The 18,047-nt window shown below is 24.0% G+C and overlaps 1 protein-coding gene across 2 annotated transcripts in view; it reads right to left on the bottom strand.

The window, feature by feature from the left end:
* The window catches only part of LOC145842221 (uncharacterized), a 63,594-nt gene that overhangs the window by 21,560 nt on the left and 23,987 nt on the right, over positions 1 to 18,047 (bottom strand). For both annotated transcript variants that reach the window (XM_082949635.1, XM_082949636.1), the window contains exon 6: positions 1,414 to 1,496. In XM_082949635.1, the coding sequence (XP_082805761.1) occupies positions 1,414 to 1,496 (83 nt within the window). The remainder of the gene's footprint in view (positions 1 to 1,413; positions 1,497 to 18,047) is intronic.

Below are 18,047 nucleotides of genomic sequence, written 5' to 3'. Positions count from 1 at the left end.
ATCATTTTTTTAATTAAAACCGAACCAAAATATACAATTTTGTAATTTATTCGAAAATTCAATTACACCCTGAAAAAAGATGAACTGCAAAAGCAAACATTTTTAGAAAACAACATAAAATGCAGTTTTTAGTGATGATAAACTTTCTTATTAAGACCATGTTTATATCAAATTTCCTGACTTTTCGTGACTTCGTTTCGAAAATTTATATTTTCCTGACTTTGTGGCAACCCTGCACTTTTTCCTGACTTTTTTAATGAAAATATTATTTAAGCGAAACTTTATTATTTTTAACCAAGATATGACAGTTATAAAAACTAAATAGTTAATTATTGTAATAACTTAGAATAGTTCTTATACAACACAACTGATTAAAATTTCCTTAACAAACAATTTTTTTTAAAGCTATAATCAAAAAGAACATTGGATAATTAAAGTTAAATAGACTTGTTATTTAGTTTAATTGTAAACTTTTATTACTAAATTTTGAACTTGGCTATACAAAATACCACAATCAATTTCAATACATGATACTTTAATCCTTTAAAAGTTTGGTTTCAACTTCAATTAAGTATTTAACAAATTATAAAATACATACATAACAACCTATCAGCGCTATTAATACATTATACTTTTTTTTTATTTTTAAGTGATTAAAACAATTGGTTTCAGTATAGTTACCATGCTTAATATTTAAATTTTTTGTTCTATTAAGTATAAAAAAATATCTTAACTTTTTTAACTTTAATATGATAAGAAAAACAAAATTTTAAGACTTTTTACTTAATGACTTTTTTAACTTAATAACAAAATTCATCAACTTCTGAGAAAAGTTAATTTAAGTTTCTTCAAATGATGACAAAAAATAATATTTAACCTTTTATACAAAAAACAACATACTGTTTTAAAGGCTTTTTACTGGAACTAGTTTAATAACATTTGGTTAATTACTAAGAAAGTAATATTTTTATCTTCTGTTAATAGTTTAAGTTATTAATAAAAAGCAATTTTGTGCTAAATTTAATTTGGCAAAGCTTATCTTTTTTTTTTACTAATGAACATTTTCAATTTTTCTTTTATAAAACTTGCCAAAAATATACCTTAAGTTTCATTTTCAATTTTTTGTTTATTATTTTATATATTGATAAAAAAAATTATATCAGTAAACATTAGTTTCCTTAATTAACTAAAAATAAATAACACTGACTTATATAACATATCCATAATAATAGCACACCATATAAGATTGTTCATTGTTATTATTCAAAGTTTCAAGTCAACAGTTAAATTTTTGCTTGGTGCATAAATTGTAAGTTTACTCTTCTTTTTTTCATATTTTTTGTAGAAACACCGTTTCAAATTTGCTTTTTTTTCTAATTAATAATGATATTTATAATACATAAAAATAATAACCTTTTTGCAGTTTGAAAACAGCAGCATTGGCATCAATAAGCCACCTTTCAAGAAGGGGTTTCAATTTGACCATGTTCTTGCAACTGAAATAAATAATTAATATTAATTAAATAGAACTTAATATATTATAAGCCACCTTTCAAGAAGGGTTTTCAATTTGACCATGTTCTTACAACTGAAATAAATATTTGGTTATAATATATTACTTTAAAAAAAACATAATAAAAATTATTTCAAATAAATTTTTTCAACTTAACCATGTTTTCGTAACTGTAAAAAATAATCAATATAGAAACGCAAATTTAAGTGAAATTTTAACAATAATTCATTAAAAAGTAACAAATTAAATAATGTTCAAGATGTTTTCAATTTAAAATCTACCAGGTTAAAGAAGCTTTAATAAAAATTCTAGGAATCACACAAGCAATTTATTGTAACTGCATGCGCCTTCAAAAGTAATACTCAAGTTTCACCGTTTTTTTGTTTATTTAAAATAAATATATTCAACATTAAAAACACAAATAAAACCTTTAAAAATTTTTTTTGTGGTATCATACTTCTAATTTTTTTGAATTGTTTGTAAACTATGAACCTTTTTTTATCTTTGTTTTAGAAATGTTTATTATCAACTTAGTTTCTCTTTTTTTAATACTTCTGTACAAAATGCATAAAAATTTTTAACAATCTTCTTTTTTAACTTTAATTTAAAAATTTTAACAATAAAATTATTAAAATTGGTAATAACCAAGTTTTTATGTCTTTATAAAAATCATAATGAAACATTTTAATATTACTAGCTGCTTTGAGAAAAACCATTTTTCAAATAAAGAAACAATTTACGTATAAACTTTAAGCATTTTTTATTTCAATACACTTCAATTTATACATAACAAAAGAAAGCAATACTTGGGTATTGGCTACAAAAATTAACATGAAAAATGTAAATTGAATTCATCAACATTACACGTTTTATTACTCATTATTTACATGTCTAAATTGTTTTCTAATTTCATGCTTTTTTGAAAAAACTTTAAACTTTTTTTTATTATTCAATATAGAGGATATTGTAACCTGTAATTACAATAAGTTTTGAAAGATTAATTTTAAGCCAAAACGTTTTACTTTATACTTTTGAAACTTTTATTTTTCTGGTTCGTAATTTTATTTATTTATTACTTTTATAACTTTCATAAACTATTGAAAAATACGACAAATGTTTGTGAAATACTTATAATTTGTATTTCATAAATGTTTAACTGAGCATAGAAATGCTTGGGTATTCGTTGTACAACTTTACATGATGAACATACAACTTTAAAATTTACAACATAAAACTTTCCAATTTAAATTATTGCGTATAATTTACATAAAACTTTTTTTTGTTGCTGTTTGGAAAGAACAGTCTTTTAACATTTTGTATGAAACAAAATTTATTTACTTTATTTTGGAATTTAAAAAAAAAGCAATAAACTCTACAACTTTATATCTTTTTATTCGACTTGATTTATTCCGAAAATTTCCGTAGTGGGCGATGACTAGGAATCAATTAGTAAAGAAGTAATTGTTTTTAAATTTTTTGCCAAGGGGCGGTTACAAAAAAGAGTTTAGGAAACCTTGACTTATTTACTTTTTGCATTTACCAAGTTTTATTAACTATATGTTTAATTTATAAAACATATACAAGCTTTCGAAAAAAAAAATGTTATTAACAACGACGGATTTAATTAGATTATTGAAAATATATGATTTTGACTTAACTTTTGTCTGGTAGGTTCTCATAAACTATTTATCAAAATAAATTTACAAAACTCAAAAATAAATTAAAATTTCCGACAGTGATTAAGCGATGCTACTAACTTTTAAATTAATTTATTCTAGACGTAAATATAAATGCTTGGGGTAAAATAAATAATATTTTTAATAGTGACAACTAAGTCTCTAACTTATGATTATTATTAGTAAATATTTTTGTTGCTTTGGGTAAGGTTGGGCTGGTTAATTTTACATGTAAACCTTATTAGTAAACAGTATTAAACATTTTGACTCAAACTAATCTGGTTTATTTTACATGTAAAATGTTGTTACTAAATAATGTTTAAAACTTTTTCAATGTTTATCTTTCAATATGTCGTGTTTTACACTTTTTTTTTGTTATTGCTAATTTATAATCACAGTATAAATGTTGTTTTTTATGAAATAGTAATCAATTATTGTGTTTAAAATTTATAGTCATCTTAAAAAGTCAACAAGTTATTTTTTAATTAAATAAACAAGATTTTATGTTTTAAACTGGTAACTTGAAAAACTATTTTATTTAACTAATCTCACATGATAGTTCATAAATTAAATATAAACAAAAAAAAATTACAGTATTCTTTTTGTATATTCAACTGATTTTATTTTTTAATTAATTTAAACAGGACTACAAAAATAAACAAATGACAAAATAAAGTTGCTTTGATTTTTATATATAATAGCAAAAAGTTTTACTGATAAAACTGAACATTTCATACGCACAACATAACTTATAAAACTTTATACACAAGTCTTATTATTTTAAAACGTAAATAACATTTTTAATCAACTCAATTAATTAAACAACTGATAACTTTCATCTACTAATATAAAAACATATTAATAACATGTAGACGTACGATGATGTATAGTTAAATAAAAAACTAAATATTTTTTAATGATAAAGATGGAATCCAAAGGTTTGTCCATTTACACTTTATACCATTTTTCACATAAACATTCTACACTTAGAACCATTTTTTGACAAAACCTGCACACATTCTTATAGACAGTATTCAACTGACCGCAACCGAATACAATAAACAAACTGAGACAATAGAAAACCACAACATTTTAATTTTAAATAGCATGCTTGAAAATACGATAGAGATCGGACTTTCCACCAAAATAAGAGCTATTGTTGTTGAAGCAATTTTGAAAATGTGAAGGATAAACCAGAAAAAATTACAAGAAATAATTGTTGTGTACAAAAACAATAAGTAAACAATAAAAAAATTCAAACTGTAAAAAACCACAATTTTTCACTTGAAAATATCGAACAATTGTGTTTAGAGGTAAAATAAAAAGTTAGTTTTCGAGTTTAAACAAACTATTTATGAAATATTCTATTTCTGATCAATTTTGAAATTTTTATGACACATTGTTAAAATATTTAAATAAACCGAAAAACACGTCATCAACTAAAACCTACAAATATGACATAGAAAAATTACGATAAAAAATTTATTGTGATTTAAAGTGACTTATACAGAATTTAGCATCAATACAAGGAAAGTTTCAAAAATATTTCAAGTTGTTGCTTAATCTAGTCGTAAATTTGTTTTCAAACATTTTTTTATTGTTTTAATTAAATATACTCACTAGGTCAGTATTTTCACATTTTTTAATAACACATAAAATAAATAATGACACATTAAATAAACTGTTTTATTTTTTATTTGTACCGACTGAACAAGCATAACTAACTAATATCTTTTGTTTTTATTAAAAATATAGCAACTGAAGTGACCCAGTAAAGAACGTTTCAAGTAAATCAGTTTCAAATTCAAATATTTCAGATTTTTACGAATTAAAATCTAGGCAACAAACGAATTCCGACAAAAAAAACATTTTATAATAAACAAACATACTATCAAATAAAAATACTCATGCACTTTAGATGCATAACAGAGACTTGAGCATCACCTTTCTTAATCCATAAGCAAATTACTTTTTAAATATTATATTTCATAAGTTTTAACAGTAACACTTTACATGTTTGTAATTTTTTTAATATATACCTGATGTAAAATATGCACACAATCCACGTCTATAGTAGAGAGTTGAATATCTACTAACAAAAAGAAATCAAATTAAATCAATTTATTCTACAATGAATTGTTCGGTTTTGTATTCTCGACATTAAAACATCTTCAAGTTTTAAGTCTACAAAAAAAAGTGGGCACAATAGAAAGCAAGTCCTCATCATTAGCACAAACACCAATTTTTTTGTAAAGATTCTATTTCTTCTCTCTACAGGAGTTACAAATACAAAAAAAATACATTTTAAATACAAAAAGTAGAGGTTTAAATCGAAAGTAGATTTTCACCGGTATAGGAAAAACCTAATCGAATTTTAAATGTAAAATTATTTACAAGTATATTAAAAAAAACTACAGAAAACTAAACTGCAAGCCGAAAGAAGATTCTGCTCAACGCAAAGAACCAGTCAAAAAAACAATTCAAAAAAAAATTTTTTTTTAAAAACAATTCAAAAAAAAAAAACAATTCAAAAAAAAAAAACAATTCAAAAAAAAAAAACAATTCAAGAAAAAAACACAAGGCAGTTTTCATTTGAAATTTCTCAAGAGAATTTTACGTTCAGAAAAGTGGAGAGTCGGCTCTCTAGCTTACACGTAACATCGACATCTTGAAACCTTTTTGTTGTGAACTTGGCAAGCGCGACTGAGCGTTCATTGTGGTTTTTGTTAATACACACCAAGATGTATTTGAATATATTTGAATGATGTATTGTATTTTGTTTACAAATCTTGATTTGAATATCATCTCGATATATTTGAATGATGTATTATATTTTGAATAAAAATCTTAATTTGAAAAAACGTCTTGATATATTTGAATGTTTTATTGTTTTTTGAACATCATCTTGATAAAACATCTTGTTTAACAAAAGCTATTTTACTTGAACAGTTTTTTTTTGACGATAGATATATTTTTATTCAAAGCTATCAAGCTAAATTATTTTTAAAGCAATTTTTTTTACAATGTATGTATTTTATAAATCTAATTTTACTTGAATAAAAAACAATGTGTTTATAAAAACACTCAATCAAAACAGTAAACACTCAAACACGAAAGTCTGTATTTGGAAAAAAAAACTGAAATTTCACAAAACAAGCAGAATAAACTTTACGCCGCAATTTGACAAATTATAAACAAAAAAAAAGAACAAAAGTTGAAACAAAAAATACCACGTAGTTTTCTTGAAAATAACAAATTTGTTTACAAGTGGAAACTTGACTCTCCACTATTGGCTCATACTTTACTTTTCAATTTACTAAACCAAGTTTCACTAAAGAACTTCTACAAATCAAAGTATAATATTATCAGAACTTCAAACAAAACTGGCAAGGATTAGTTTGTGGTTTTTGGTGATTTACACAAGGTATAAGCACAGAATGATTAATTTTAAACATTTGTTTATTAAAATCTGAGTTTTTCTTTTTAAATACAACCAAATGTCTAGAACAAACTCTGCCAACAAGAAAAATTTAATTAAACCGAAAACAAATTCAAGTAAGAACTTTAAACAACGTCGGCAAAGATTAATTGGTGGTTTTGGTTGTAAAGAAAAATATTTATTGCAAAATTCAGACAGTTAGTTTAGACATGATTTTGGTGGTGCACCACTGTGTAAGCACAAAATTAATAATTTTTAATATTTTTAATTAAAACTTACATGTGTTAAAATTAAATTAAAACATTAAGATAACGTAGAGAATTATTTATCAACCAAAACAATTAATCATAATTAACTTTTTACTGAATAAACTTTAAACTTAAACAAATTCTACAAAAAAAACTTACACAAATGAAAACTATATTTGCAATAACTTTAAACAAATTTAACCGAATTTTTATTGACAGATTTCAAATGTTCATGATAATTTCTAATTTAATTGTTCATAATCAGCTAAAATAAGTTTTTATCATTAAGTCATGAGTTAAAGAAAACTTAAAACATTTTATATTTCACTTAATATTTTAAAACCTTAACTAGTATTTTTAAAAGCAAACATTTTTTATTAAAACAGTAAAAATAAACAAAATGCACAAAATAAAAAAGAGTTAAATTTTTCATTACAAAAAAAATGCAGTTTAAGTAAGAAATAGTGCTGCTTTAAATTTTTTTTTAATTGTCAAATATTAAAACACTGCACCACGGCTAACAAACATAACTTGAAACCAAATCATTATTTTTTTTAAGCAAAAATAAATCTAAAGTTCCATTCAAACACAAAAATATCAATTTAACTGCGAAATTGCGCTACGGTTTGTAGATGTAGCTTAAAACTAAAGTATTATTTTTATATATTAACTTAAATGTAATTTAAAACAGTGGGGGAGAAGTAAAACATCCGTTTTTGAATTTAAATTTTCTCAAATGTGAGGCAAAGAGTAAAAACAGTAAAATTTAACAAGACAAGGAAAAAAAAAGAAAAATAATATAAATAAAAATAAAAGAAAATAATATTAAATAAAAAACAAAGCGAAAATAATATTAAAATGGACATAAAGTAAAAAGTATGCTCTCTACTACATGAGTCAGAATTTCAAGTGGAAACAAAAAAAAATTCTAGATGTTTTTACTTTTAGAGCTAATATAGAAAACATTTCCAGATATTTTTAATTTTAGAGCTGGTTTAGCTTCTTATTTCATATCAAACTGTTAATTTTAAACGAAACATACTTGAAATATTTTTGACAGGAGTAGAAAGTAAATTCAAATATATGTTAATTCAGGATTTGTAATAAAATAATCAAGCTTTTTTTATCCAAACCAGGAAAAATTTTAATTGTAATTTGATACTTTGCAATTTTCACAGAAAAATTTGATACCTTAAGTCAAATGGTGTCCGAAAAATAGAGCTTATCGTTTTTTATCTAAAATGTCTTTTATATTTTCTTACAATAATTTTATTCTAACAATATTTGTATTATTCTTTTACAACAACACTTATTTTCAGATGATAATACAAATTCAACAAAAATACTAATATTTTCAACACACACACTCTCCCATTAATTGTCTATTAACTTTCGCACCTTAACATTTTTTATTTTATTTATACAATTTATTCAAACGTATTATTATCACCGTGAGTGAACTTCAATTTTATGCCGTTAAGTTTGTTTAACCGTTTTTCAATGCTGATTTGTTGAAACACAAAGACTGAACTTTTAACAAAGCCTACACTTAAAAAACTGTTTTTATTGTTTTAAAATTAATGAGTCTAATAAATTTTTAATATTCTTTTTTAGTTTAAATCAATTTGTTTGAACAACTTAAATTTCAAATGATTTTTGTTTGAGAGTTTTACAATAGTTTTCATAGTTATATGGAAAAAATATTGATTTAAATATTGCAACTATTTTCTTAAAATCCTATTTGTAATCAGATATAATTAAATCAACCTTTAGATTATACAACACATTTTTTAACATCAAATTTATGTTTAGACTTAAGATATGAATTATATTGATTATAATCTTATGGTTAAAGATGAATATTTATTTATAAATACAGGGTTGCCACTTGTTTTTTCAAAAAAATTTCCAGGTTTTTCAATGTACGCATATTTGGGTCTATTTTTAGTAAGTTAAGTTCAAGGTAAGAAACTGTATTAAGTAGTATAAAAACATTGAAACGATACTGTAAAGCTATTTTAAATAAGAATTTTTATAGTTTTTTTTTTGAGTCGAATCGAAATTTTACTACTGAACATGTGAAAATTGTTAAAATTCCAAGATTTTCCAGGTTTTTTTCAAAATTTCTCAAATTCAAGGTTTTCCCAGGTAAAGTGGCAACCCTGTAAATACGTGTAAACTAAACTTAATACATAACAGCATGTACTTTAAACTTAAACTAATTATCATAAAGTTTATAAATTAACTTCAAATTAAAATTAACTATTATATTTTTTCTATTTTCACTAAAACAAAATAAACTTTTCTATAAAGTTCTTTTTATTAAACTAAATAATATGACGTATTTAATCATCTTTTAAAAGTATTGTAACATTTTCAAAAACATAACTTACTATTTTATTTAAATACTATAATTTGTTTAAATCGAATTTTTGTTAATGTTGTAAATATCTTATCGTATTTACATACTTTTACCACGATAATGCAAACATTTTATAAAAATATCAATTATTTATACTAAAGTATTTTAAACCTAAAAAATATTTTTTTACATCAACAAACTTTAAAATTCAAAGAAAGTTTTGAAATTATTCGTGTATATATTTTATGTCATTTACCTTGCACAACCAACTATCTAATCAAATAGCGTTTATATAGTTGCTCTAATTCTTGTTCCATACTTAAACTACTTTTTTCAAACTAAATGTTCAAAAATATAAGAACAGCAGTATAAACAATGGAATATATATACACTCAAATATTTTTTTAAATTAATTTTTCTACAATTACACAACTATTAAGCTTAAACAAAGGAAAATGATTTAATTCCACCACTGTTTTGGGCGTGTTAGGTAAATTTCAGGAACTTTTGCAGCCTTGCGCCGAGTGTTACAAATGAAAATATTTCGCAATCGCAGAACAATCAAGTCTTTTGTGAGCAGATATTTAAATAAACTGCACATATGATCTATATTAAAATTACTATTTAATAATTTAAAACTGCTCTGTTTTTTTTTTACTATACAAGATATAAAAGAAATAAAAGTTTTTACAAATTAAAGTATTTCGTAATTGTGTTGCGGAAAAACAATAAGTTCTTTGTAGCTCAGACATGAAAGTGAATTTACATTTATCATACATCAAAACTTATTCGCATTTTATATAATTTGCACAAAAAAATGTACTACTTGTGTTGCTGACAAAAAGTTCTTTGTACCAGTATGGAAAATTTATATATTTTTGGATAAAATGTTCTTTTGTAATCTCAGAATAAACCTCGCAAAAAAAAATAAATTCCTTATTTTGTATTGCAAAAAACTGTTCTCTGTAGTATTTAAGATATTCAAGTAATATTTTTTTTTAATATGTTATGATTACAAGCTGTTTTAAAACTTGCTTTTTGTAAACAAAACGTACTCAATAAAATATTTCACTGAGGTAGAAATTTAAGTGTTAAAAAATAGTAGTTTATTATTAAGTTTAATAAAACAGTTTAAAACTGTACATATTTTTGTAATAAGAATTTAATTAATATTTATCAAGTACAGTTGTTTTATTTTTATAAAGTTTACTTTGTTATATTTTATTAGGTGTATAAAGTTTTTAATTATGATTACATTTTAAAAGTCATTTTACATGTAATGTTTCAAGGTTATGGTAGTTTTTGTGTACACTATATTTTTACCATAACCGAATAAAAATTGTTTGAATATTTCTGAGTAGTACTAAGTTACGTAAAAATATTTTACAAGTCTTACGGTATTTATTTTCTGCTTTTTCAGAGTTCTAACTTAGTTGATGAGCAATTGAAATTTATAATTGGGTAATAATATTTGCCTTACATGATTTTTTGCAGTAGTAGTAATCTAGAGACGACTATTTAATTTTAATCGAAAAAATACATTGCATTTAAAATATTACAATTATGTCAAACATATTTTTATGCGATAAAGAAATGATAATTATTTTTAAATATTTTACTGATGTTATACTTGTAATAGTTTCAGACTGTGCTTTTTTAAACTGGATTTTTTAAATTATCTTTTGATGTGGTAAAATTTAAACATCCCTGCTACCATTAAAGTTTTTACGATTTTTTTTGTACTTTTAGAGTTTTAATTTTCAGTTAGGTTATAACATATCAACTGCTATATAACAAAAAGGGAAGCGTATATATACAAAGAACACTGGTTATCGTAAACCAAAACTCTTTTTAATATTTTTATACCCATTTAAGCTGAAAAATGTGACATTATCTGCTGATTATTTACGATGATTGCGTCAAAATTTGAAGTTTAAAATTTAAATGGCGTTAGCAATATCAAGTTGCACTCAGTGCTAATAACTAAAACAAATATGACACTTTGCTGTAATTTCAAGTTGAAAGTGTAAATTTTATAATAAACATATTTTAATTTCTTGCATGTAAATTTAAATAAATTCAATACTTTCTTATGATTTCGCATTTAAATTCTAAAAACCTGTACAAGTAGAAACTTTAACCACATTTCTTCATTGTTCACATAAAAATATCAACAAATATAATACTTTGTTATTTTTGCGCGATTTAAGTACAAATAACAAATTAACGATTAGTCTAAAATTACAATGTCACTTGTGCAAAAAGATGTGACGTTTTTTATTTGAATTCTGTCAAAAAAAATTCTTTTTTCTTTGCATTTAACCTGTTTGCTTTTCGGACAAAACCAAGTTCAAAGGACTTGTTTTGCACTTTACACTCCAACAGTTATCAGTTCAACTTATTTGCGCGATTGGTCGAAAATATTTGCATTTTCAGTTTGCATAATTGCATTGTTTCCCACATTTTCCTGCAGTTTTTCGCGCTGCAATTGGAAAATAAACATTTCGGATTTATATTAATATGGCAGACAATGCTTTGATCGAAATTCATAATCAACGACATAAGGTGGTCAAATTAGGGGGTCCAACGTTTTTTTGCAAAAACTAACAATGACTCTTGTTTAAAAGCTTATGGTATTTAAGATGTTTTAGATGTTTTTTATAGAACAAAAACATCAATCAAATTTTAAGACATGACTAATTTTGTAAAAAAACCGATCACCCTTTTTATCAGAATTTTTAAATTTCCACTAAAAAACTGTCTATGCTTCATTCTTAAAAATAATTTACTTAAAGTTTTCAAAAATGTTTTTTAAATATTACAAACAACATGAATAAGCTAATTTTTGAAAAAACAATCTTTAGTATATAATCAAAACTTTTAAAAAAACTTGTTGTTGAAAAAATTTAAAAAAATTGCTTCCCAGAAGTTGTAAAAATTTTATTAAGCATCACTCTGGTAGCTTTAACAATTGTGTAAAATTAAGACTAAAAAAAAAGCTTTTATTCCTGCCCCCTATGCCCAGAAAAATACAAGTAAATATTTTTATTGCTTTTATAAGCTTCAACTTAAAACCAAGACATGGAACCGGAATATATAAAAAGAAATTTTTAAACCTCAACTTGTATAATGTCTACGTGAAAACATATGGTCAAATTAAATTATAAGTCAATTGTTAACTATTTAAAATATTCTTTCTTAGTTGCCACCAAAAAGTAGAAACTATTTTCTACAAATCTTGCAATCTTACAGGGTTGCCAAAGGTTTTTGAGAAACTTATTCCACGTTTTTTGAAAAACAACTTTTTTGGTCCATTTTTAGAATAAAGTTAAACTTAAGGTTAAAAACTGTCTTAAACAGCAAAACAACATTAAAAAGATACCGTAAAGGTACTTTAAATGTGTTTTAAAATAAAATAACAATTAAATGCTTAAAAAACTTTCTATATAACAAATTTTTCGTATCTAATCGAAATTTCATTACTTTTCAAGTTAAACTTCTTTAAAATTCTAGGTTTTTCCAGGATTTTAGTGATTTTAGTACGAAATTGCAGTTTTTTTGAAAATTTCTCAAATTCCATGTTTTTCTGATATTTCAACTTAAGTTGTCAAATTCCAGATTTTTCCAGAAATCCTAATTTTTTTGGCAATCCTGAATTATAGTTTACAAATCAGTCTAAGCCAGGAAACTATTTTGATAGACGAACTTTAAAAACGTCTTCGAAAGTTTAAACAATAGAAACAAACTAAAAAACTGTTAGGTATAATTAAGTGTTGTTTTAAGTAAAAATGTGCATGTTTGATTTTTATTGCAAAACTAACAACTTTGGTATAAGCTTTTGTAATATTTTTATAGTGAATTTTTAAAACTATTAAGTAGTAAACTTTCTGAAACTACTGAAATAATTTTAGAGTAAGCAAAAATAAATAAAAAAATTAGACGAAATTAAATTAAAGAGATTATTATTAAATTTGGAAAACTAGTTTCAATTGCTTGAAACTAAAGTATTTTACTTTAAATGCACGAAAACAAAGTAATTTTCTCCGATGGTATGGTAATTTATAAACTCCAACCAAATATTATGCCATTTCATATGCGTTATATTACCAAACCAAAAACTCGTAACTTTATGAACAACATAAGAATATGCGACCTTAAAATTGTTTACCTAGAATTTTTCATATTTGGCTATCATCACGAAAACACATTTACACAGTTTAAAACGATTTTAAGAAAAATTTATAGAGGCACTCCGAGATTTTATGTAATTTTTAACACTATGTAATCTTGAGTTTTTTTTTTCAAAAAATCAAGAAACGCCTTCAAGAAAATTTCTATAAATTGTTTTAAATTATTCACAATGTGTTTTCCTAATAAATGCCAAATGTTAAAAAAATTCAAGCTAAAAAATCCAAGGTCGCATTTTTTGGATCCAACACAGTTTGCATTGGGGGTGGTTTTTACAAAAGTGAAGTCTACCGAGGTGAGTGCTTTCTCAAACCATTTAAATTTTTGAACAGCGTGTTTTTGTGGTGTGCGTAAAAAAACTTTGAAAGTATTTATTAGCACCCTAGAACCCTTCTTGAACAAACGCCAAATCAAAAACTAAATAATTTTTCTATAGGATTATTCGCTAAATTATTTCAATTATCTCAGTAATTGATCCTATAAGATTTTACTATATGATCTCTGCTCACAAGTATACTTTTATAAACAGCAAAACAGCTTACTGCGACCAAAAACAAAAAAACCTACACTTTATCACAACCGGCAATTCAAAAAGCATTTCTGCATAGCTTTCAGTAAAACGCTTCAATAGACACCAATAAAACATTATTTTACATATTCATCAATGCAAAATTCTTAAAATAAAAACCAAACAAATCCACAAAACTGTTTTTCACTGAATAATTTTGTCAACTTTCCTATAAACTGGCACTCAGGGAAATTTCTCTAAACAGTCTGAATTTTACTTATTTTGACCAGAATTATTTTTTGGTTTTTTGGAATGAGTAAAGAAACAAACCGGCAAAACAGTTTTGCACAAAATCAAATTAACTCACGCACACACAGGTAATTTGTAACAAAATTCTAATTACTTAGCTTTTAATAGAAAGTTTTTCAATGGAAACCAATAAAATTTATTTTTGCATATTCTACATGCAAAAATATATTTCTGCATAGTTTTTCCATAAAAAAGCCACAAAAACTATTCTGCTCGCAAAAACATAAGTCAAATTATCTATGCATTTCAATTTACTCATTTTAAACTACACGACAATTTCTCTAGGCAGCTCGGATTTAATTTCCTTTTACCAACATTATTTTGTGATTTTTTGCGAGAAACATAAATACCATATTCTTAAAAGATATAAACCGGCAACTCGGTTTAAATACAAAATAAAATTCACCGGTCAGTTTTTTTTTGATTCCTTGCAAGAAGCCTTTATTTTTTAACAAATGAGCAAGTTAAAGTGAAATTGCAGACGCGTTTCTAATTGCAGAAGCGCGTTACAGCTGTATGCAAATGAACAAAAGTTTGTTTGCCGACATCCAACATTGCAACACGCGAAAGCAACTTCTTGTTTGAACATTCGTTTGAACTATGATGGGTTCGTTTGAACTCTGGAAACTTTTGGAAATTTTTTTTTTGTTTTTACGACTTTTGTAATAAGGATAAATATATTTCTGTGCTGAAATTAAAGTTGTTTGAACTATGATGGGTTCGTTTGAACTCTAGATTTTTTTTTTGTTTTTACGACTTTTTTTTTGACTTTTAAAAGATAATGATAAATATATTCATTGTGTTGAAATTAAAGTCGTTTGAACTATATTGCGAGTTCATTCGAACTCTGAATACTTTTGAAAAAAAAATAAAAAATTCTGTTTTTACGACTTTTTGTAACCACAAAACTTGTAAAAGATAATGAGATAAATATATTTCTTGTGTTGATTTTAAAGTTTTTTGGACTATGGTGATGGGTTCAATCTAACTCTGAATATTCAAAAATAACAATAATTTTTACGACTTTTTTTGACCATAAAATTAAAATTAAACAGCATTAAAATTACAGTTGAATGAACTATGTTACGGGTTCATTTGAACTCTGGAATTTTTTTTGAAAATTTTTTTTTTTCTTATTTTTAATAAAACCTTATGATTTATAGTAAATTTATGGTCCATATCTATATCATAAGGTTAAAATATGTTAAAAATGATTAAAAAAATATTTAGTAAAATTTCAACTAGTACCTGAACTTCTATGAACTATGACAAGTTGATTTGAACTTAAAGAACTTTTGTTGAACTAACAAAACTTTTTCTATTTAAAATTAACTTTACGGTTCAATTTTCAACAACACAATCTGCTTTAATTTCGTTGAGTTCGTTTGGAATTGAATGTTTTTGTTTTAATTTAAAAACTCAATGATAAATTTTTAAAAATTTTTTTATTACAATACAATGTTTCACTCGTTTAAAAAAAACGAGATCTTCAGTTGTTTAAAATCTGTAAAAATTTATGTGATAACAAGTAGGAAGACATTAGGCTAAACTTGAAATAAAAGAAGTTAAAAAATGTATAACAAAAAACTGAGTAAAATCTAATTAAAACCTATAGTTTAAAGTTACTAGCGTATGATGATTTTAATGTTGCTAGGCTAAATTTAGGAAAATGCACGTTACTTAATAATTATACAATCTTAAAACTTAAACAAACAAAAAAAATAAAAATAAAAAAAATATACAATAAAAAATAATTCTACTAAAATTTAGTGGCCTTGTGAAATCTTTAGATAACTTACAAAGAAAAACATCTCTTTAACTAAACCTTTAAGTTAAGTTTACTCGTTTAAAAAAAAAAAGTTTGGCTATTGTATTATGACGTAATTATATATTGGTTTAAGTACTTGTACAAATTAAAATAGATATTTTTTTATCAAAACGCTCTTAAGTTTTGAAATAAAGCTTCTTAAAGTGTATACAAGAACATACTAACTCGTTGTTAATAACGAGTTAATAAATAAAATATTAACGAGTTAATATGTTCTTGTATACACTTTAAGAAGCTTTATTTCAAAACTTAAGAGCGTTTTGATAAAAAAATATCTATTTTAATTTGTACAAGTACTTAAACCAATATATAATTACGTCATAATACAATAGCCAAACTTTTTTTTTTTTTTTTTTTTTTTTAAACGAGTAAACTTAACTTAAAGGTTTAGTTAAAGAGATGTTTTTCTTTGTTAGTTATCTAAAGATTTCACAAGGCCACTAAATGTTAGTAGAATTATTTTTTATTGTATATTTTTTTTTTTTTTTTTTTTTTGTTTGTTTAAGTTTTAAGATTGTATAATTATTAAGTAACGTGCATTTTCCTAAATTTAGCCTAGCAACATTAAAATCATCATACGCTAGTAACTTTAAACTATAGGTTTTAATTAGATTTTACTCAGTTTTTTGTTATACATTTTTTCTTTTTAACTTCTTTTATTTCAAGTTTAGCCTAATGTCTTCCTACTTGTTATCACATAAATTTTTACAGATTTTAAACAACTGAAGATCTCGTTTTTTTTAAACGAGTGAAACATTGTATTGTAATAAAAAAAAATTTAAAAATTTATCATTGAATCATTCTCCTTTTTAAGTCGAGAACTTTGATTGCAACCTTTAAAGCAAAAAGTACGCATTAATTTAAAAACGACAACTTATGACTGGGTTGGTCGATGTAAACTCATCAAAAGAAACTTTTTGGGATTTGAAGCTGAAAAGTTGAGCTGTTTAACATTTTTTCAACTAATTATTTTAAATTAATTTGACGGTTCAATTTTCAACAACACAATTTGCTTTAATTTCGTTGAGTTCGTTTGGACTTGAATGTTTTTGTTTTAATTTAAAAACGACAACTTATGACTAGGTTGGTCGATGTAAACTCATCAAAAGAAACTTTTTGGGATTTGAAGCTGAAAAGTTGAGCTGTTTAACATTTTTTCAACTAATTATTTTCATAGTCTACCAGTTTTTATCATATTCAAATCAAACTTTTAATACTTTTATGGCTGCTACAACAACAAAAGGGTAGTAATTTACTTGAACTGAAGAAATATTTTTGAAACTAAACACGTGCATTTTTAGTTTTATCTTGGCAAAATTCAAGAAACATTTTTTAACTTTTTATACGGACACTTTCTTGACAAACCTTAACAAACTAAATGACAAGTCAACAAAAAACTTATCAAATATAGTTTTTATTGTAAATTAACAATTCAAATGACATCGTGTTCTACATAAACTTAACTTAAGTATTCATTAAACAGTTTTTTTAATACATTTAGAATTAAGTTTATCTTTTTTATTTGGAGTTCAGTCGAACTCTGGGCAAACATCGCAATTAAATATTTGAGATGCGGTCAGAATTTTTATTTTTAATCTTTTATTCATAAATTGTTTATTCTGCTCTTTGTTCTAATTTACGATATTTTCAAAATACACTGTTAATGATTTTTCACTCAAGTAAAAATAAATATTAGCTCTTCGGGTTGGCTTAAACTTTATTTTATTTCCTTATTAAATATTAAACCAAACAAATGGTTGCTGTTTATTAATTTACAAAAATTTTGTTGTTTATTAATTTACAAAAATGTTGTTGTTTATTAATTTACAAACATTTTGTTGTGAATTTTAATTTGGAATTAGCGCTTGCTTGTTTGATTTATCACAAATTATTATTGGCTTCAGTAAAAAAATATTTTTTTTCGTTTTTTACATGTTTATGATGATATTTGGCTAATTTATTTCAAGTATTTTTCT

Source organism: Thalia democratica, chromosome 8 (assembly GCF_965202585.1).
Source record: "Thalia democratica chromosome 8, ktThaDemo2.hap1.1, whole genome shotgun sequence".
Taxonomy (NCBI): domain Eukaryota; kingdom Metazoa; phylum Chordata; class Thaliacea; order Salpida; family Salpidae; genus Thalia; species Thalia democratica.
The sequence above is the reverse complement of the archived record's forward strand: the minus strand, read 5'-3'. Positions and strand labels throughout refer to the sequence as shown.